The sequence below is a fragment of the Diceros bicornis genome, chromosome 13 (genome assembly GCF_020826845.1).
Source record: "Diceros bicornis minor isolate mBicDic1 chromosome 13, mDicBic1.mat.cur, whole genome shotgun sequence".
Classification (NCBI taxonomy): Eukaryota; Metazoa; Chordata; class Mammalia; order Perissodactyla; family Rhinocerotidae; genus Diceros; species Diceros bicornis.
The window spans coordinates 6,851,859-6,874,368 of record NC_080752.1 but is presented as its reverse complement, the minus strand read 5'-3'; the positions used below and the strand labels follow the sequence as shown (position 1 = coordinate 6,874,368).

The 22,510-nt window shown below is 53.1% G+C and overlaps 1 protein-coding gene across 1 annotated transcript; it reads right to left on the bottom strand.

Annotated features, from left to right (window-relative positions):
* Positions 1–1,876: 1,876 nt before the first annotated feature.
* On the bottom strand, positions 1,877–22,171 carry IPO13 (importin 13). Its single transcript, XM_058552175.1, has 20 exons — positions 21,294–22,171; positions 18,835–19,571; positions 13,378–13,518; positions 13,127–13,268; positions 12,852–13,018; positions 12,523–12,643; positions 12,289–12,436; positions 11,664–11,845; positions 11,554–11,580; positions 11,235–11,369; positions 10,902–11,045; positions 9,501–9,581; positions 8,595–8,732; positions 8,304–8,400; positions 5,279–5,331; positions 2,980–3,046; positions 2,833–2,891; positions 2,590–2,679; positions 2,134–2,315; positions 1,877–2,042 (listed from the first exon to the last, which is right to left on the bottom strand). Exons 1-20 carry the CDS (start codon positions 21,375–21,377, stop codon positions 1,946–1,948), a joined length of 2,892 nt encoding a protein of 963 aa, XP_058408158.1. The 5' UTR covers positions 21,378–22,171; the 3' UTR covers positions 1,877–1,945.
* Positions 22,172–22,510: the final 339 nt, after the last annotated feature.

The window sequence follows — 22,510 nt, the reverse complement described above, 5'->3', positions numbered from 1 at the left end:
TTTCCTCATCTGCAGAATGGGGGTTGTAACAGTAGTACTCCTGTCAGGATTGTTGGGTCAAATTAATTTAGATATAAAACTTTACAAAGTAGTCCTTTGCATACCCCGTGGACTGAAAGCTTTCGCTGTTAGCCTCACAGCAGTCTGTCAATCCGGCAAACACTGAAGGCTTACTGTTCATCAGGGACTACATTCTTAGAGTTTACAGTCTTTTGGAGTAAGAATTGTCCCATTTTACAGATGAGGACACTGAGGTTCTAAGAGGCTAACTAGGACCTGCCTAATCAGTGGCATAATCACTATCAAACCCAGGTCAGATTTCAGAAGCCTGGTTTTAGAGCCCTCATCCTCCTAACTTAGACGTGCTATATTGGGCCATGGGGGAAGGAGGAGGAAGAGGACACCCGGATGCCACGTAGTAGGAGAATAAAGACTAAAAGTATGTGAAACATCACATACCCCAGGAGAAGTGAGACATCAAGAGCAAGGTGAGAATGGGACTAAGGAGGGGAAGGGGAAGCGGGACAGAGTGGCCTCAGGGGATGGCAGATGGGAGGACTGATGCTGACTGTGTGGGAAGAGACTAAATGAGGATGAAGAATGGAGGACTCAGAATTTGTGCAAAGGTAGGCAAAAGAACCAGGAGGAGCGAGCCGAATGTGGGAGAGTAACCAGTTCTCCTATCACCTCCAAGGAGACTCAAGGCTCACGGATGGGACGGGGGAGAACCCCGTCCTGCTTGTCAGATCTTACTGAGAAGACTGGGGTGCCTCAGAGGAACCCCGGGTGGAACCATGGCTGAGGAGCCAGAAAGGGAGGGAACCGTGCTAAGGTAGGAGAGTGACCGCAGCCCTGGAGCTGTCCCTGGTCCTGACCAAGCCCTGACCAGCGAGTGCTGGGCAGGTACCACAGAGGTGGGGAGCTATGGGTACAACACTGGGTCCTGCCTTCCTCTTCCTCTGGGGGCTGTGATTCATCCCCACACACACGCTCGGCCCCTTTCTATGCCTCTCCTCAACCATGTGCAAGCTTGGGTGTCTCCATAACCACACCAGAAACCCATCCAGGAATTCAAAGCCACACTCCATTTCTTCCCTCCCAGCTGGATCCAGCCCCACCTCACTTCCAGCCCAAGGCCGCAAGTCTTCTACCTAGAAAGCCTCCCCTTCCCATTAGAAATGAAACCTCTGGGCCCTGCCCGGTGGCGCAAGCAGTTAAGTGCGCGCGCTCTGCTGCGGTGGCCCGGGGTTCACCGGTTCGGATCCCGGGCGTGCACCAATGCACCACTTGTCAAGCCATGCTGTGGCGGCGGCGGCATCCCATGTAAAATGGAGGAAGATGGGCATGGATGTTAGCCCAGGGCCAGTCTTCCTCAAAGCAAAAGGAGGAGGATTGGCAGATGTTAGCTCAGGGCTGATCTTCCTCACCAAAAAAAAAAAAAAAAAACAAAGAAATGAAACCTCTTCCATGCAGCATTCCCTCACTGGTCCCATTCTCCCAGCTTAGCATGGTAATTATGGACTAGATCAGCCTTTGTTCAGACAGAACAAGGCAAGGCAGAACTAGGACCTAGTACTCAGCATTGTTGATTAAAAATTTTTATGCATGCATGCACACTGGGACTAATTTAACGGGGGCAGGGAGGTTGCTGGTACTACTGCAGTCTCCATCCCATGCCAAAGGCAATGGCAGTTTTCTGAAAGGCTCCAGCCAGGTGGCTTGGCTATAGCAGTGCCCCTTCCACCCTAGGGACTGGAGGTTATCCCTACCACTCCCTGCCAAGGCCTGGGTCCAAGTATCCTCCCAGCCTTCCCCAGGCCAACTGGGGTCACCCAATTAGGTGGTGGTGGCAGCAGAAAGGAAGCCGAGACAGCAGTGCGGTGGAAGTCCAGGTTTACTCTTTGGGGAGGGGTGAGGAGGAGGTGTGGGTGGGACGGAGCGCCCCTCAGTAGTCAGCTGTGTAATCTGTGCCATGCAGCCCCCGGCACAGCAGTGTGAACTCCTTCACCATCTCCTTCACCCGCCTCTTGTTCACTCGCTCGCTGAAGGAGGGAAAAAAAATCAGGTTAGCACCATCCACCACCACCGCCGCCTCCTCCTGACCCAAGCCCAGGACCCACCAGCTCTGCTCACCGAAGGATCTGCTGGCTGAAGGTGTCCTTCTGTTCAGGGCTGAGGCGGGCAGAGGGAAAACCAGGTGGCTGCAGTGCCTCCTTGATCCACATGCTCAGGAGGCTGAAGCAGTGTTTGTTCAGGGCAAACAGGATGTCAGCAAAGCAGTCCATGAGGCTGCGGGAGGCCTGGCCCCCAATGGCCTGAGGGAAACGGATTCTCAGCACACCAGGACGTTGCCCCTTCTGCAGCCACATCCCACACCCTCCAGGACAGTTCCTTAACCAAACCATGACAAGCGAGCACTGCTTTTTGAGAGCTAGCTGATCCTCACAGCAACCCTAACAACTTTCAGCCATTGAGGAAGGAACAGAATCAGAAGCTTAGGAAACCAAAGGCTCAAGCTTCCCAAAAGGGCAGCTGCCTCAGCAGTGAGGCCCACCCCACCCCATCAAACCCCCACTTGCTTCATCTCACCTCCAGCACTGCTATGAGCAGCATACGGCCATCCTCCTGTACCACCTTTCCCACAGGCTCTACTTCCCCACACCGCGGCAGCAGCTCTGTCTACAGAGGATGGAGAGGCCCGTCAACACCAGCTCCTTCCTCGCTTCCCAGGAGTCAAGACCTGCACACCATACCCCTACCCTCTGAGTCCTGGGCAGGGCAGGGCTGGGTATATAGGGATGGCAGGGGGTCAGGGGTCAGCATGGGACTCACAAAGAAGCCACAGGAAGCCTTGACAGTAGGTGCCTCGGGGAACTTGAGGGCCAGCACAGCTGTGGGAGAGGCAGAGGCAGATCAGATGGGGCCTAAGGATCCTCCCAAAGGGGCCCCAGGCCCACCTCTCCACCTGTCCCCACTTACCACACTGGAACACAGCTTTGATGTCCAATCGTTCACACAGGAACAAATCTGGCTTCCGCTTCAGAGCCTGCAGGAGGTGGAGCTGGTAAGCCCAGCCCCAGCCAGCTCCAAGGACCATCCCCCCACTCACCTGCCACCCTAGGCCCAACTTCACACACCACAGGTAGAGGCTGCCAAAACCAGCCACCCAGCCATCACTGGGAGACCCAGACCACCCTAGAGTTCAGTAGGTCAGGAGAGGAGCAGCCAAGGGATGCTATGTACATGTATGTGTACATGAATGTACAGGTGTATGTGAGAGAGGTGGGGGTCATAATGCAGAAAGCTTGGGTCCCAAGTCACTCTCTGAGCAAACATCTCCCCCTCTCCCTCCATCAGGGCCAGACCTCCTGCAGGCTCCAGGTAGCCAGCAGTGACTTCGCTTTGATTCAAAGAGGCAGTCAAGGTCCCCTGGATTTGTTAACAGGGCAGCAGGAAGAAGAGATGGCAGCTGGACATGGAGTCTAGTCCAACTGCCCCCTTCCCATGTCCTGCCTATATTCCTCAGACATCCTCCAGCTCAGGAAGAGGAAAAGCAGGGTAGGAGCGCTGGAGCCACGGCCCCATCTTTCACCCAGGATACCCTACGTCCAGGCCCTTCTCAGCCATGCCCAGCCCAGGAGCCAATGCTGCCATGTCGGGGGAACAGATGGAGTACAGGGGGCAGAGAGCCCACCCCAAGTGGTACCAGGACACAACGGACACATCCTCAGATCACAGGAGATGCTCTGCACAGCTCCAGCAGTCATCAAACACTGCTGTTCCCCAGCAGCACCCCCCAACACACACCACACAGAGCCCTAACCTCCAGCCCCTCACATATCTTCCACTCCCTCATGTTCACTCATGTGCAAACACTCCCACGTGCACTGTCACTTGAAACTTAGCCTCAAACACACCTCTATCATATCCCTTATACACACACTCTCTCACATTTGCAACATATCCTCACTACATATTCACACCCAAACTCCCCACATCCCCTAACCATGTCCGCACACCCACACCCTCAAACTACCCAGTCCTCCAGCACATGTACTCTCCCAACACACCCATCCACAAATACACACTCAAACACCCTCACTCCCAAAGATACACCCACACAAGTCCATCCAGGCTCAGAACACACTCCCCATTCCCCACTTCTCCTGTGCCCTGCCGCCACAGACTATGAGTTCCAACAGAGTAAGAACTGTGCCTGCTTTTTCTCATCATTATATCCTCACACCTAGCAAAGTACCAAGCATATATTACACGTTCAATAAGTATTTGTGGAATGATTAAGCAAAGAAATATGTCATTTACCCCAACCCACAGGACCCCTCAACCCACAGGAACCCCCTAACACACAGAAACCCCATCACACTAACCCCACATTCCCACAGCCCAACACATATATCTTCCAAAATGTACATACTCAAATACCGATACCACAATATATACTCCTATCCTCCATAATACACACTCCCACAGCCCAACACACAAACACCTCCAACACATATCAACATTCAAAACCCTTCAATGCCTAACACATATCAACATACAATACGCATCAATGCATATGCCCACACTTCAAGTATACATTTGTCCCGACACAATACACATGCTACTTACAGCAGTTACGTGATTTCTGTTTCCTTCCCAAACCGAACTCAAAACATACAAAGTAAGGTCCAAGACACTTCAACACACACCAAACACAAACACATCCTAACACGGTCTCACAATGGAGCCAGCACCCCACCTCCCAGCAGCGGCACAACCTGTCCAACAGCCCAACTCTGGGCTCCACTGCAGCACATTCATCTCAGCCCCTCCCTTCGGAGCTCCTCCCAGCCTACCTCTCAAGAGCAGGCTGGGGGCACTGAGGCGGGCAGTTCCCGGCAGGAGCACGGGGACAATGAACCCCAGGCCCTTCAATTCCAGTCCTACCCCTGAACTTCTGGGGCACCTCAGCCGCACAGGAGCTGCTGGGCACAGTTACCACCCCCGCCCTGACCGCCCCCAGGCCAGCCCAGCTCCCTCCCTTCGGGATCAGCCTTTCTCTGGTCTTTGTAGAAGACTGAGCTAGTTGAGGCAAAGGGACACTAAAGGAGGATGTTGGGTTGTCAACTTCCACGGAAACAGATGAAGAAACTCTTCAACTGAACAGAAAAAAAATTTGTCAACAGAAAGCTAAAAATAGGCTTAAATTGAATTTCAACATAAGAGAAAGAGAAAGAGAGAGAACAGAACGTGAATGAATAAAACTAAAACACACCTGTGCCAGGAGTTGCATAAATGAATCAACAATATCAGGATGATCCCTGGGCCCTAAAATATAATAAAGATGGAACTTAAGAAAAAATTATACAAACAGCAACTCAACCTCATATAGTTATGTGGGACTGAGAGCCTGCAGGGAGACAGCGTGGGGGCACATGAGCAGCAGGAAGCAAGATAAAGAAACAAAACATACAAAAACCATGAACTGGGAGAAGCCCAACAGAAAGAGACGGCAAAGTGAAGGACGGGCCTGCCCCAGCTCCCTCCCAAGGGGCCTTCACCTACTCCCCACTCCTCCTCAGGCCAGTCCCCCAAGTGATCCTTTGGTGCCCGAGCAACGCTGGACTCCATGTAGCTGAAGAAATAGCCCCCACACTTGTGCTGCGGCCTCTCGCAGGCTGGGGTACCCTACACTGTTTCCTAGAACATACCACCCCATCACTAGCCATTGAAGAGGAGGGCAGGTGTGGAGGTCAGTCCTTGGTACCTCCTTTGGAGGCCTGGCTGAAGGCCCTGGAAAGGCCAGGGTATCAGGGCCTGAGTAGGTGCCCCCTCACTTCGATGGCCTTAGGGCTCCTGGACTAGCCAAGGAAAGGAAGCTATTGGGTCCACTTAAATCAGAGGACTCCTTTTTGGGTAGGGCAGTGCCCAGTATGCTGTGAGAATGGCTGGGCAAGCCACTGGCAGGGCCTAGGGGAGGAAACTGCAGCATGAGGCCAAAAATGAGAGCTCCACCCAGCAAAGCCCCACCATGTGGACACGGACTCAACAGAGAGCCAGGCTCATGGCTGAGGACCAGCTCCCACCATGTGGACACACGAAGAGAGAGGGAAACCAGTCAGTGTGTCATCCCATGGTGCGCTGGGAGGGCAGAGCCTGAGGAAGGGATGGCAAGACCAGGACAGTGTAACAGGTAAGGGGGCCATCCTGTCTAGCAAGACAACCAACGAGCCCAACAAATATGATGTTGGACACTATTCTGCCTCCAGTTCTGATAATGCCTGTGGCAAGGACAAGGTATGCACCGCCTGGAGCTCCTGCCCGGGCTGCTCCGCTCTCAGGAGGAGGTGCTGCGGGAACATCTGCCCGAGACACCACTAAGAAGCTGTGTGACCTTGCGCAAGCCACAGTTAGTTTCCCCGACTGTAAAGTAGATAATCATCTCTTCCCTGCTTCCTTCTCCAGGCTATGAGGAACCACTGATACAGCCCATCCCTTTCACATCTGAACCTTGAGTTACTCGAGTCCTGGAAAGTGAGGCCCAATGTGCCCCACGCCTGGGTCCCACTGCAGACAGCAGGTTCGCTAGTCTGCAGCTGCCCTGCTAGCAGTGGGCCAGACACCGAGAAAGAAAGGTTCTGAGGGCAGGGAGCCCTCACTCTCCTCTCCTCAACCGCATCTGATACCTGGCTCTGTGCTGGCCTTGTTCTGGGCGCTGGGGATGCAGAGAGAAGAGACCCAAGCCTGCCCTTGAGGGGCTAGTGTGAGGAGAGACACAGACATGAAAGCTGATTACTGAGTGTGACGGGTGCTGTATTAGCAGTGTGTGCATGAAGCAGGTACAGCACAAAGTGAGAAGCACCCATTTCTGCCTCAGAGAAGCTGCTGGGGACTGAGGCATGGGTCAGGCATGACGGAGGGAGAGCTCATCCAGCAAAGGGCATAGGGCATTCCAGTCAGAGGAGCAAGGCACAGCGATCAAATGGTACGCGGTAAGGGAAAAGTCAGTGTGGCTGCACTGCTGGGAGTCATGGGGACGCTGACAGGAATGGACAGTGAGAACTACGCAGGTGCTACGCTATGTGGGTGGGAGTAGGATGATAACCTGAGGGTAACAGGGAAAAACAAAAGAGTTTTAAGCCAGGGAGGGAAAATGCTCAGATTTGTGTTTTATTAAGAACATTATAGCTGCAGGGTACAGAATGGATTGGAGAGAAGGGCAGGTGTCCAGGAAACCAATTACAAGATTGTTGAGGTAATCCAGGTGACAGCCTATACTGAGGCAGCAGCCATGGAGGGGGAGGAAAGTGGGCAGACTGAGGAATAATGGGGAGCCAGGACTTGTCCCAGACTGGATACGAAGAGTGGGAGAGGTGGAGTGGAGGATGACCACACCTGGGTTTCTGGCTCAGGTTTCTCCTCACTTTGGACCCACCCATGGCCAGCACTGGAGCAGAGGCCAGCATCATGGGACTAGACACTGAGGACATAAGCAGAGAGCACTCTGCCTCTAGCCGAGACCCCTGGTGAGCCTCAGACCTGTGACCATGAATCCAGGCAAGACTCATGAGGCTGGTGGAGCAGCGCCGTTTCTTTTCCAAGTTAGAGACCTGGGTTAGACTGCAGGGGAAGCCTGGAGCCCCTTGCTCCCACCTCTCTCTGGCAGAGGGCCACAGCGAACAGGGGGCTGGGACCACAGCCAAAGGTTTTTGGCCTAGAAAGGAATAAGCTTCGATGCAGGAAAAGGAACCAGCACTCACTGAGTACTATGTGTGCAAAAACCCCAAGCCAGGGGCCCAAAAGATGCTACTTTAATACCTGTAACAATCCTATCAAGTATATGAAGTCTCCATTTCACAGATACGGAAATGAAGGCTCTGAAAAGATAAATGACTTGCCCAAGGTCACACAACTAGTTGGTGGTGATGAGCTTAGAATCTAGGTATATCTGACTTCAAAGCCCATGCTCTTTCCACTTTTCATTACATCCCCCAAAAAGGAGCCAGCCTGGTGCCCCAAGTCCCTCAGAGCTTCTGGCCCCACCCTCTCTCACATCCAGACTGGCCCTGAGCCCAGCAGGCCAGTAGAAGACATCATTCATTCTCTTACCGCTTCAACCTAAGGTGTCAACTCTTTGTAGGGTGACAATTGTGCTGTGCTTGACCCCATAAGTTTCCCACCAAGTCCCATGTGCAACTCAGGGGACAGAGGAGAACAAAGTGGGCAGCTTTGGCTCCCCAATCGGGGAAGCAGAGGCAATGGCAGTGGCGGCAGCAGCAGAGACCCTGGTCGGGACCTACCTTGCTGGAAGAGAGTGAGGGTGATGGAGGTGACGAGCAGGAAGAGAGCCTCGACGGGGGGAAAGTGGGCAGGCTCATGAGCAAAGATGTGGACCAGCTACAACAAAGCAGGGAGTGATGGTCAGCTGAGGCCCTGTTTCACCAGGACAGGCCAGTACCCCTGGAATGCAGGTGAGGGCCCCTGCCAGGGCAGCCATCCACCACACTCGACCCACCCACTACCCCATCTCTGGGTCAGATCTCTGACTAGGATGAAATCTAGAACACTACTCCCCCAACCAGAAGGCCCACCTGTCGAGTGAGGTCAAGAGCAGAGGCCTGGGGGATGGTGCTGTACATCCGACCCAGCATCTCACACAGCTGTGGCACCATGGGGGCAAAGTCATCCAGCAGTGTCTTAACAGACTTCTCGAAGATAGCGCACACCGCCTTGGGAAAAAAGCAAAGGGGCCCATGAAACAGACAGCAGTATTGTATTATAATCTCAAACCTGCTAAGAGACTAGATCTTAAAATTATTCCAACAACTAAAAAGAAATGATAATTATGTGATATGATTGCTATAATGGCAATCACATTATATGTGTCAAATCAACATGTTGTACACCTTAAATTTACACAATGTTATATATCAAATATATTTCAATTAAAAAAAAAGGCAAGCAAAGCAGCCTTGGCCAGCAGGTCACAATTGGCTGGAACAGAACTGAGACCCTGCACAGAGAAGGCCTAAGAAGGGGCCTTACCTATTAGCCTTGCCTGGCCCTGTGAACCAAGGAAGATAAACAAGTCTGACCCTCACCCTGAAAGGCAGGAGGCAAAAAGCCTTCTCGGAGGAGCACAGGATGGAACTTTGTAACTCAACTCTTGCTACTTAGATCTCCACCATTTCCTCTCAGGGAGCAGCAACAGCCACAAAATTCTGAATTGAAAAGGGACCCAAGGCAGGTCTCTGATGCTAAAGTGGATCCCTGACTGTCACTCAGTCCTAACATCACAGTCCTTTGGTCGAGCACTTCTTATGACACTGGGAAGTTCTGAATGTCTTCCCAAAAGATTTCTTGTGTCTACGGGGCAGGATTTACCTCCTGTATTTCCTCCAGTCCATTGCAAGCTGAGGTGAGGAAGGAACACCTTCCTCCTGCTCCACCTCTGAGCAAAGTCATCATGGGGGCAGAAAGCAAGGGTCAGGACTCACCTCCACCACCTGGGCATCATTCAGCCATTTGCTCAGCACCTTCTGGATAAGCTGGAAGACCTGCTGCAGCACCACCACAACCTGAAGACACAGGAAGAAGTGAGGTGCCCCCACCACCACTCTCACCCACCCGAGGACCTGGTACTAGGAAGTAGGCCAAGAGTTCAAACCTACTACCCCAGACTGCACATTGAAGACTCAGTGCATGAAACCCTGGGGGGGGGGCATGGTTTGCTGAACCCCCCATGAATGACAGAGGATATCCTGAATTCTAGGGATCATCTTAAAGGAAGCCTCAAACAGCAAAGCAGGGATATCATGAGTGCTTCAGAAGATTATTAAAACGTTGTAACCTTTTTTCAAAATCATTCCCTATCTATTTCTGCTCAGCAAAACACTTTTAGTACCAACAGCCTATGGGCTAGCTCCTGAAGAAGTGGAGATGCTGGGTAGGATTAGGGTAGAGAGCCCCAAGAGATGCATAGATACAGAAAGCTTATGGAGGAGCAAAGAGCCGACTGAAGTCTTGGGAGGTGAGGGAAGAGAAGATGATGACTACCACAGAAGGAGAGGGGGCTCTGTGGGAGGATCACAGCCCATGTCTGATATGAAGCCAAAAGGGTAACTGAAACTGGGGTGGGGAGTTGAGTAGAGGGGTCAGGATACTGTGGTTTCCTTTCCTCCAGGAGAAACCCTGGAGGGGTTACTGGGAACAATGACCAAAGCAGTCCCTCAAGTTTGTACAGAACTTTATAGTATGCAAAGTACTTTCACTCAAGACCATATCTGCTATCCAGCAGTTCTATGAGATAAGAAAGACAGATATTCTGATGTTCTCAGTTTTGAATGGGAAGCTGAGGCTTGCCCCAGATCAAACAGCTTGTAAGTGGTCACCCCAATCCCCTGTGCCCGAGCTTAACACAGTATTTATCACACTGCTTTGTGACAATCTGTTTACGTGTATTTCCTCTAGACTGGGAGCAACACAAACGCAAGAACTATTACATGTGGAGCATCTAAGTATCCTCAGTGCCCACAGGCGACAGTGAATGCTGGAGTAGAAGGCCTCACCGAGTTAGGGGTTAAACAGGGGCCCATAATTATATCACTTAGCGGTTGAAGGATAATGTCAGTGTCCCCCATGGGGTGGAGGAACCACAATGACATCACCCAAGTTGAGCTGGGGAAAAAGACAACATCACCCACAGGGCTGAGTGAGACAATGACATCACTCCCTAGAGTGGAGGGCAATGATAAAGTCATTCACAGGGTCAGAAGACCAAATGCATCATGCCCCATGGGAATAGGTTAACAATGACAATATTACCCATAGAGTTAGAGGGGTGACAATGACATTCTCACAGGGTTGGGGGGGCCAATGGCAATGACAACATCACCCACGGGGTTGGGTCCCTGTGGCACTGGCAGCTTCCGGAGCTCAGAGCCTTCATGATCATCCTCATGATGACTGACATCCAGCGTGGTGAAGAGGTTGGAGAGAAGCCCCAAGATGTGGACAATGGCCAGCTTGTTGGAGGGATTAGGCTATGGGCAGAAGTGAAGCAAGCTCTGGATCTCCCAGCCCCAGCTTGATACCCCGGCCCCAGCCCTGATTGCCAGCTCCAACCCCCTCAGCAGCCACAGCCCACACAAAGGGAAGCCCCCGCTCTCTGGCCATACACACACACACACACACACACACACACACACACACATATCCACCAGCTCACTCACTATCTCTTCTGCCAGCTTCTCCAGCTGCTGGATATAGGGTGAGATGAGCGAGTGCAGGTTCTTAAGGATCTCCTCCACTTGCAGGGCTGACAGCAGGAAGCCCAGAGCCTGCATCAGCCACATACACTGGCTCGTCTGTGGGGCAGAACACGGAGAGTCAGTCCTGTATACATCTGGTTGTGAGTGGGAAGAATGAACCTCTTGGGGAAGGTTCCAAGAACACAGGTTAAGGGACAAGGGGTAAGAAAAAGCAGAAGATAGGATTTCCACAGATTCCCACACTACCCCCAAGGAGCCTCCTAGAAACTTTTGAGCTCACCTTGTGGATCTGTTTCATCAGCACATCCTGAGGATAAAAAGAAGGAATATGTTATCGGCGCAGTGCAGAGTATGCCCTGGGGCTCAGCTCCACCAAGGGCCCCTGTATACCTGGGAGACAGCCACGATGTTGGCAGCATAGGGCGGCAGGTCGTATTTGCATTCTCGGCAGATCTTCTTGAGGGTGGACACAGAAGACACAGAGAGCTCAGGATTGCCTAGGGCATGCAGTACAAGGGGCAGAACGCTGTTGATCATGACAGGGTGGTCAGCCAGCCATTCAGACAGAGCTCCTGGAGGAAGAAGGGAGAGGGGAGGATATCTGAGGCAGGCCAGGCTGGCTTTGTACCATGTCCCTGAGAGGCAGGCAGAGCTCCTGGCAGGGTCAAGTTGCAGCCCCAGTTCAGAACACTGCTCATTCAGAGGAGTGAATGGGCAAATATGCATGCACATGCTCAAACATGAGCCTCACAGCTGAGAAGCAGGAAGGAGTTACTCAGCAGAGGCCCAGCACTGCTATTCCATTGCCAGTGAACTAGCCTCACTGAATTGCAGCTCAAAACACTGTAGGAAGGACCCCTAGAGGTGCCAGGACACTCAGTTGGCTGCAATGCTGATTGTGTGTGTGGGCATGTGTCTCTCTCCCATCTTGGATATGACCCAGCAAGCTGGCTGTGGCTGGAGATGGGTGCCTGTGGCTCTGGGAATGTGCTTGTGAGTGTGTGCCAGGTCTCACCAATGGTGAACATGACAGTATCCGCCAGCTGCACATTGCTGATGCTGATCCGTGGGATGAGGCCAATGAGCCCGGGCACCACATCAGAATAGTTGACGTCGATGGTCTCTGCGATGGATTGGAAGCCATAGAGCAGGGCCTCTGTGTGCTGGGGAAAGAGGGTGCCACTGGCTTGGCTGAGGAGGAGGATGTGATAGGTCTGGGAGGGCTGAGGGAATCAGGCTTGGGAGGTACCTGCCAGGAGTAGGGTTCCTCTGAGCTGGTGAGCAAACGGCCCAGCTTTTCATAGAGGTTGCTGAGCAGCTCGGCCCCCAGCATCTCATAGACATACATGAGCGTGTCTGAGATGTCCACCCTAAGAAGCAGATGAAGGCCTTATACACTGCCTGGATCCTTCCCCCAAGCCCAGAAGCCCACCCCAGTACCCTCAGAACCCTGCAAAAGTGCCTAGAGAATAGAGAAAGGAGCCCCAGGATTCAGGAAGCCTGGCCTTGGGCCCTTCCCTTATTGCCTTCATTATTTCAAGACTCTATTTAGAGTTAGGATTCGCCTGCTACCATCACCTGTAAATTCGAAACTGCTCCTTCTCATCTGAGGACCAGAATCCATATTCCTCATCAGAAGGGAACTGTGCCTTGTGCAGAAGCACATCCACCAGCTGGAAGTAGACTGGCCGGTACACCTGCTGGTACACAGCCTGTTTCTCTGCCTCAAAGGACAGAATGTCATCCTGAGAGAGCCAAGGAAGAGAGTTAGCCACTTCACCAGCAGGCACAGAAGCCCATGATCCACCTTCTTCCATCATGGCCCCGTCCTACTGGAGGTCATGTAGACACACCTGTAGCGTGTACCAGAAGGTAAGAGTCAAGGAGCTGGTGGTCTCATTGACAGGATAGTGGCCAGGGATGCCCGTGCAGAACATGATCATGTTGACAAGGGCCAGGAAGCTCTGCCAGTGCTCCACTTGGTCCAGCAAGGCCCTGGGAGGAAGAAGATACAGTAAGGTGATTCCACCTCTCCCAGGAGAGCTCTATAACCCCACCTCTTAGAGGGCCCTGCTATCCCACCCCCAGCTGCCCCACTCCTCACCGGGAGTGGTTCTCGCCCAGGGCCACAGCAATACGACAGATGCCATGAGAGGTCTCCATGTCCCCATTCTGCACTGCCTGTCGCAGTTGATCCTGCAGTCCCAGCACCAGTGGGATGAGTTTCAGGAGTGTGTTCACATACCTGGAGGCATGAGATGAGGAGACCCATCAGAGCTGTCTGCCCATACCCCACCAGCTTTGAGAGAAAGGCATATTCTCCCTGTCTTCCATCAAAACCCTCTCCTCACATCAAATCCAAAGCCAAAAAGAGGTCAGGGCCTACATGGCAGCTTTCATGCTGCCCATGTTGGGAAGAACCTTAGAACAGAGACCTCCAGGGGATCTCTGGGAAGGAAATATGAGAAGGTCAGTATTATGGGCTTTCAGTCTTCCAATTGGATTTAGAGTTGACATTGGAATGGTTTAAGACTTTAGGGGAGGTTGGGATGAGGTATGTATTTTGCATGTAGGAGGGACACAAATTTGCGGGGGGGTCAGAGGGCAGACTGTTATGGGTTGAATTGTGTCCCCCTAAAAAAGATATGTTGAAGTCCTCACCTCCAGTACCTCAGAATGACCTTATTTGGAAATAGGGGCATTGCAGATGAGGTCATAGAGTAGGGGGGTGGCCCTAATACAATATGACTGGTGTCCTTATAAGAAGACATCCATGTGAAGACAGAGGCCTACAGGGAGATTGACATGGGACAACAAAGGCAGAGACTGGAATTACGCATCTGCAAGCCAAGGAACGCCGGAGACTGCTCGCAAACCACCAGAAGTTACGAAGAGGTAAGGGAGGATTTTCCTCCAGGTTTCAGGGGGAGCTGACACCTTGATTTTGGACCTCTAGCCTCCACAACTGTAGATAATAAATTTCTGTTGTTTAAAGCTACCCAGTGTAAGATACTTGATTACAGCAACTCTAGGAAACTACTACAAACAGTATTAGGGGAGACTGAACAAGGATGGGAGACACAAGAGTTAACACAAGGCTCAGGAGCCCTGCTAAAGACCTTAGAAGGCAGCAACAGCTCCTGAGAGCACCAATCCCCACCTCCCACTCCACCCTCTACCACCAAATCCTAACTCCTACGATCTCTGGTGGCAGTAGGAAGGGAGAGTAGATGATGAACTCAGAGAGAGCTAAGAAGCAAAATGGACAGGACTTGATGGCTGACTGGATATGAGGATGGGGAAGAGTCAAGGACAACTCTCAGGGTACTGGCTAAACAAGTAAGTAAACACAGCTCTTTATTGAGACCTGGAGGGGTGGATGGAGGGGGTCAGTAACAAATTTAATGAGAGTCTGGAAGGTGATAAGTTCAGTGTTAGGCATGTTGAATCAGAGGTACCTGGTGAGATATAGAAGGTCCAGTGTAGAAGAAGTAGAAGTATCCAGAGAATTGGATATAAAAACCTGAAGCCCAATGGAGAGGTTAGTGCAAGAGACATAGATTTTGGAGTCATCAATGAACAGCTGGTAATTAAAGCTATGGGAGTAGATGAGAACTGCCCAGGAAGAAAGTGTTGAATGAGAGAAAACAAGATGGTCCAGGTTAAAGCCCTGAAGTACAATGATCCCTAAAGAAGGAGCAGAGGAAGCACAGTACAGAAAGGAGAATGAGAGAAGGCTAGCTCCATCCCACTGATCCCCCCCCAGCAGCCTGCTCTGTGGAGATCAGACTAAGCAGAGGAAGTGATGCTCTCAGGGGGATCAGATGCGTGGGACCCCTCTGCTGTCAATCATAGTGTCACCATAGCAATCTATGGAGAGAGGTAGGGACTGAGGGTTCAGAAGGAGTTCGATCTGGACTTGCCCCAAGCAGGTTGCTAGGCAGGTAGCCTCATAACCTTAGCAGGAGGATAAGAAGGACAAGAGGCAACCAGCCCAGGATGTTGGCCTTCTTCTCCATATCCCCATTCTGGCAGGACAAGGCGTCCATACCAAGATACTCACAGCCCAGAGACAACCCCAGAGGCTGCTGCTTGGAGACAGCTGGGATAGCTTCAGTCTCATGACCCTGACACGGGCTGCACCATCAGACAATGGGCACCTTCAGGCCAGACTCTGGCACAAAGAGCGTGAGCAGAGCCAAGGCCACGGCCTGTGAGCTCCCCAGCAGCTGAGACGGGAGCAGGAGGTAGTATCCTACCCCCACAGCATCCCCACTGTATGCCAAGGCTCCCTCACACCTGCCAAAGTTCATGTACATAATAGGTACTCAGTGAGGGTTCTTAATTTGTCTTATCTAAGCCTCATAACAGGCTAAATCAAGGACAATATAGCCCAGAAGGGCTCAGAGTACTACCCAAGGTCATACAGCAACTTAGAGACAGATTCTAGGCTGAGACAGCCCCTTATACTGCTACAGGTCTGCTTCTCTTTCAGGGCCCAAACTGAATTTTCCCAAAGAATCTATGCAGATCTCAGCCCATATCTCAAGCCCTAACTGATGGGAGCCCCCAAGAGCCTGTCTAATTCACCCTCCCCCTCCTCCAGACCCCAGTGAAAAGCTTTTCCAGGATTAAGAACATACTTCAGAAAAACAAATAAACAAACATTTCGAAGGAGAGAGAGCCAGGCAGGCAGCAGCTGTGGAAGAATGAAGAAAGGGTGACCTGAGTGCAAGCTCAGCCAAGGGGAGGGCTAGTGTCAGGACACTGGGCAACAGCAGTGGCTGGATGACCCAGGAGTCAAAGCCACTGCAGGTGACTTTCTCAAGCCCAAGCTAGGAAACTAGAGTAGACAGAGCAAGGCCCAAACTCTGACTCCAGGCTGGTACAGCCCACCCATGGGGGAAACTCTTGCATAGATTTCCTACCACCTGGGCACCTGTGCCTGAGACCTGTGAGTAGACAGAACAAGCCTGAGGCCTCCAGAGGTTTCTAGGTTTGGAGGAGGGGGATAGAGAGGATGTCTTTAGGGCCATGGCTGAGACTGGGTTCAAGAGGCCTGGCTCCCGTTGGTCAGCTGGAGCTGCCAGGGGAGGGCTGCTGGGACTCCTCGGCTGCCACTCACACCAAGCTCAGCCCAGACCTGCAATTAGAGCTCTGGGAGCAGAGCTGAGAAAATGGGGAGAGTTGCTAAGCAACCAAGGGGACTGCAGCCAATGGGCGCTCAGGAGGCTGTGGGTTCCCTCACTGGCTCCTTGCTCGCTCATTCGCTCAGAGGAGAAGAGGCATCAATTACCTGCCAAAGCCCTCAAGACTGGCTGGGTGGGGAAACCTGGGTATATCCAAGGACACCACACATCACTCACACACTGGCCCTAGCCAATTCCCTTCAGCCATCAACTGTCTGAGTCCAGCCAGCACTTGAGCTTCAGGATGCCAAGAAAGGCCTTGACCTGGGGCTTAGTACCCACCTTAAGTTGGAAAACCTGGGAAACCGGGGAAAGGGATCATACGCACTGCCAAGGCAATAATGAGACCAAACAATAGCAACTGCTGTTTACAGAGGCACAGGAACCATGCTAAACCTTTCACTGACTTTCTCTTATTTAATCCTCATACCAAAATATTCTTTATAGAATACCAGGGCAGGCCCCATGCACATTATCCTATTTAAACCTTTACAACTCTGTGAAGTCGATATGATCACACCCATTTTACCGATGAGGCAACTGAGGCTTAAAACAGGCTTATCCAAGGTCTCAGACCTAGTAAGTGGACCATCTGGGATTCAAACTCAGATGTGACTAATACCACGGCTAGCACCATTAACCACTCCCCCATGCCATCTCTGTCAATAGTTTTTTCCCCCTCCAACTCTGCCGAAGGTTCCCAAAGCCCTATTTCTGAAATGTTAGTGTCAGCCCTCCAGTCTTGCCCTGGCCACTCCAACTTATACCAAAAATCTCATGCCATTTTCTCTCTTTAAAATATTTTAATATCTTTACATCATCCTCAGGACGAAGACCAAATCTTAAGCCTAGCCAACAAGGTCCTGCATGATCTGGGCCCAATCTCTTATAAACGGCCCTTAAACCCTGCTGTCTAATCACACCCACGCAACACGCTCTCTCACACCCTTCCCTTGCTCGGGGTCTTTCATCTGTCTGGAATGTCCTCCCCATACCCATCACCTCCATTTGACTAACTCTTACATAGCCTTCAAAACACAGCGTGGTTGTCACCTCCTCTGGGAAGCCTTTCACAATCTTCCAACTGGGTTAAATGCCTCCTCTGGGCTCTTACAGCCCCCTGCTTTCTCCATTAGAGCATTCATCACGTTGATTGTACTTACCCATGCATGTGTCTACCAGATTGTGAGCTCCTGAGTCTCAGACGTCAACCCATTCACCTTTATGCTCCCTGTGCTCAGCACAGGGCCCAATAGACAAACAGGCACTCAACAAACATGTGCTGAACAAATACTTCACTACAGTCACCTTTTTTTGGGTCTTGAATGTCCCATGGTGCTGCCCACCACAGGCCTTTGCACCTGCTGTAATTTCTGAAGCCTGGAACACTTCCTCCTCCCCCAGTTTTCTCCACCCCCACTCCCACCCCTCACCACTCAGGAAACTCCTACTTTTCATCCGTTCAAAAAATAGTGAATGCTACCAAGTGCTGCCAGGCACAATGTGACAAAATAAAATGACAGAGTGCCTGTCCTCACAGAGCTGAGAGACTAAAGGGGAGACATACATTAATTTATAATGAAACCGTGTTTTGGGCTAAGAAGGAAAAACACTGGGAGCTCTGAAATAAAATAATAGAGAAGACCAAACTTAGTCTTAAAAATCATTGAGGACTTCCATAAGGAAGTGAAACTTAAGCTGAGGCAGAGGCAATGATTCAGAGGCTGGAAGGAGCATAGGACATTCAAGGAACTGAAAGGCTGTGTGTGAGTAAAGAAAGCCAAGAGCATGGCATGAGATGAGGTCGGAAATGCCATACTGTGCAGCACCTTTGTGAATCACATTAAGGATTCTGAACTTGATCTTAAGAGCAGTGAGAAGCCACAGAAGGGTTCTGAGCAGAAAGCGAAGATTAGTTCCTCATTTTCAAAAGATCACTCTGGCTTCTGGTGGACAATGATGGGTATAAGCGTAAAAACCAGGGGACTGGTAAGATTACTCGGCAGTAATCTGGGGAGAGAGATGATGACAGCTTGGTCTAGGACGGTGGCAGTGGAAATCGATAAAACAGATTTGCAATCTGGTCAGGAGCAGAACAGCCAGGGCTTGGTGACTGATTGGTTGAGAGAAAGAGAAGACAGAGTGAAATATTTTAATTGAATAAATCTTTGGATGATTAGTCGTTTAACGTCTGTTTCCCACTCTGAACCATAAGGACAGGTATCATGTCTTGTTTGGTTCCCTGCTGTATCTCCAGCATAGAACCAGGCATGCAGTAGGCACTCAATTAGTGTTTACTGAACAGATGGATGGATGGATATGTGGCTGGCCCAGCAGACTGTCCCTTTCTGGGAAGGTGGGGACTGACTCACCTCTGGGCGTCGGGCTGTGAGATGGCATTGACAATGGCCTCCACACTGCTGTCAAAGAGCTCGGAGTCCTGCAGAGCCACGAAGGCAGCCTGAATGAGAGCCTCGCAGTCCTGCAGTGGCACCTCCAGCTGCACCCAGCTGGAGAAGCACTTGAGCACCTTCTGACGCACACAGCTGGGTGAGCTGGGCTGCTGTAGCAGCTGCTCCAGCAACGGGAAGACAGCCCCACACTCCACTGCCAGGCTGGCCCGCACCAGGCCTTTGCGATACTGGGGCAGGCGGCTGGTCTGGAACTCCTCAGGCAGCACTGTCAGCAGCTCTAGCAGGGCCAGGCAGCGGCCCTGGCCATCCACCGGTGAGTCCTCAGCCTGAAAGAGCCGTACCATATCTGCCACGGCACATGGCCAAGCATCAGGCATCATGCTGAGAGCCAGGGAGGCCAGTGCCACGCATAGTCGAGTCAGCACAATCTTGGAGCCACTGGCAAAGCGGGTGATCTGGGTGAAGAGCTGTGCCTTTAGACTTTCATACTGGTCAGTGGGGATGTCACTCCAGTAGCGAGAGATCTTGATGTGCAGGGCGCTGGCCCCAAAGTACTGGATCTCAGGCACCTTGTCATGCTGCAGTAGCTGCCAGCTGAAGTGCCAGGCCTGTGGGGAGACCTGGGCCTGCATCAGCCACTTCTGAGCCAGGTTCTTGTTCTCAATGTTGGGGTCGTAGTAGAGCTGGTGCAGCGCCTGCAAGACAGCACAGGACTGAGCAGGTGCTGGCCACTCTGGATCCTGCCAGAGCCCAGATCAGAGGGCGTGACTTGGTCCTGCAAGACTGCTCTCTCTTTCTGACTGCAGGGCTGAGCAGGAAGGGACAGCTCAGGGCTCTGCAGTGTTTCCTGGGCCTGGGGTCCTGCTGATACCCTGAGAGCCTGAACCTTGCCCATGCCTTATCATAGCCTCTTCCTATGGCAAAACATGGATTCAGACAGTGAACCTCCACGGGAAAGCAGAAAAGGAGGAGGCTGAGCTCTCCCAAAGGGCAGGCACCTGAGGTAAAGGGCAAGGCCCAGGTGGAACGAATGGCTCCATGGGGATGAAGCTAAGCCTGAGAAGAGCACGGAACAGCCTGAGGGGCCCGGACCCTCCCAGGCACAGCTGCTCCCATCAACTCCAACAGCTCCATTCAGCTCCCCCAGGATCATCCCTAGGTCACTCCACATGCTGGCACCAAAGCCAGTGTGAAATCTGAGCAGGACTAAGACTTTGCCAGGCAGCCCTAGGGCAGAGACATACTGCAGGGGAGGGTGAGAACACCCCTCAGGGAGCACACATGAGGGTCCAGAAAGCTGGTCCAGAGAAGGCTTGGCCTACAGCCCTGGCAAATGCCTAGGCTGGAGCTCTAAGCAGCCAAACCCCCTAGGTCCCAATTCCACTGAGACTTCACACAGTAAGAAAACAGTGGTTTATCTCCCTGGTTGCACATGGAACAGTGCACCACCATGCCAACACCGCCCAGCCCCAGGGGATGGAAGGGTGAGGCCAGGACTCTGACCCCTTAAGCAGGCTCCATCCAAGGAGGCCTAGCCCTATCTGTACTTCTGACAGCCAGTTATGGCCACTGTCCCTTCTTTGGCCCCTCAGGGATGCTGAGGCAGGCAGAGAACAGAAGCAGAAGGGATCATCCTCACTACTACAGCAAACAGGGCTCGAGAATAACAAAAGAATATCTACAACCATTCCCTGCATTCTAGCAAGGTAGCCCCATCTCCCCACTCATCCCAGGCCTCTGGGGACAGAACCCAGAGAAGAACCAGAGAAGCAGTTCAAAGAGACGGACTGGGAGGGCCACGGCAGGAAGCTATATGGGCATGTGAATAGGGAAGGACTCTGAGGCTGCCAGCAGGACCAGACCCCTTGGACCCAGCACAAAACAAAGCGGGCCAGCCCTTCTCCTGCCTGCCCAGGACTGGTCTGGTCTCCACCCAATAAAGGAAGGACCCTTCTCCAAGGAAGAGTGAAAACATAACCCAGGTTGTTTTAATTCCAGATTATTTTCTGAGCCTCTGGCTCAACAAAACAGGTCCAGGATGGCTCAGCATCAGTATAGTTCCTGGGCACTGAGCTGCAGGTCTCCTGGGTTCCTGATTTCATACTGCACTGCTCATGCAGTTCCCATGGGGCTGGAGAACAGCCAGTCTGGCTAGAGGTCTAAGCCATCAGCACCCCGCAGCATCCCAAGACCCTAGAGTATCTATCCACAAAGGACTCTAGTCTAAGGAAGGCCAAAAATAGCCCATTAGGACACTGTAACACTGCCATCCTGCCTGCCCAGAGGAACAGCAAATGCCAGGTGCTCTGGGGGCACCATCCCAGCGGGCGCCCAGCCCAGGCCTGGGCTCTGGCATTAGTGTCAATCCCCAGAACTTCTGCTCTGTCACTGGAGTGCCCACCCCAGGGCCCTCATACCTTCTCCACGTTCTCCACAGTGAAGTCCAAGGCTGGTGCTGCTCCAGCCCCTGCAGCCCCCGGCTGCTCCTCCCGCCGCTCCATCTTTGCTCCCTCCTCAGCAGAGAGGTGGACCCTGACCTGTCTCCTGCCCCAGCCCCTCGGCTGCTGGCCCCCTGCTAGACCCCGGCTCGGGTGCCCAGGGAGTGGCGGGGTGACAGGGGGCCCAGGGCCGGCATGGCTGCCGAGGCCTCCCCACCTCGCTTGGGGGTGGGGGGCTTGCCAGAGACCAAAAGTGGTGCTCTTAGGAGGAGACCCAGAGGGGGCCCCGAGGAGGGAGCCGTCAGTGAGGAGTTCCCAGGCGGGGGTCTAGTGGTAGGTCACGGCTCTGTCCCCAGAATCTGTGAGGAGGGAGTCACAGGGGAGAGAGGCCCGTGGGGGAAACCGAGCTCCGGGCCGGTGAGGGGTGACAGGGTCGAGGGCCTGTACCCACAACACCCTTATCTGAGTGAGCTCTCGGGTCCCATGAGGAGGTCACGGGGATGGGGGGGTGACGGAGGAGAGAGCCCTTCACGGGTTAAGGAGGAGTCCAGCGAAGCGCGGGGCTGCAGCTTCGCAAGTCTGGGGCGAAGAGTCCGTAGAGTTGAGGGGCTGTGGCAGACCCCCTCCGCTCGGCCTGGCCCGCGCTCTTCTCACAGCCCGCTCCGGCCCCGCTACTGCCGCTGCCTCCGCCCCAGTGACTGACAAGCGAGCCGGCCCGGCCGGGACGAGGCGGGGACCTCAGCGAGGCGCGGGCTGCCCCGAGCGCCTGTCTCTGGCACCGCCGACTCAAGCGCCGTACCCCACCTGCGCCTGCCTTGGCCCGGCACGGCCCGACCCAGCGGAACTGCGCGGAAACTCATTCCGGATCCTGTCCTCGCGCCAGCCCGCGCGCCCCCGAGCAGGCGACGGAGCGGCGCCCCTCTCGAGGTCCCCACCGAGCCAAGGCCCCGCCGCTGTGCACCCTGGGAAATGTAGTCCTTATGGCCCTAGCGGGAGGGCGGCGCCTTGCGGCGGAGGCCTGGAGCAGGTGGGCTGGGATCCGCTGTGCCGGTCAACCCCGGGCCCACCGCGGCTGACGGGCACTCCCAGTCAGACCGGCAGGAGGCGGTGCGGGGCAGCTCCCTAGGAGGATGTGACTCAAGGTGCCAGTGGTTGGAGGTGGGAGCCCAGGCTGGAGAATAAGATGTGTGTGTTGG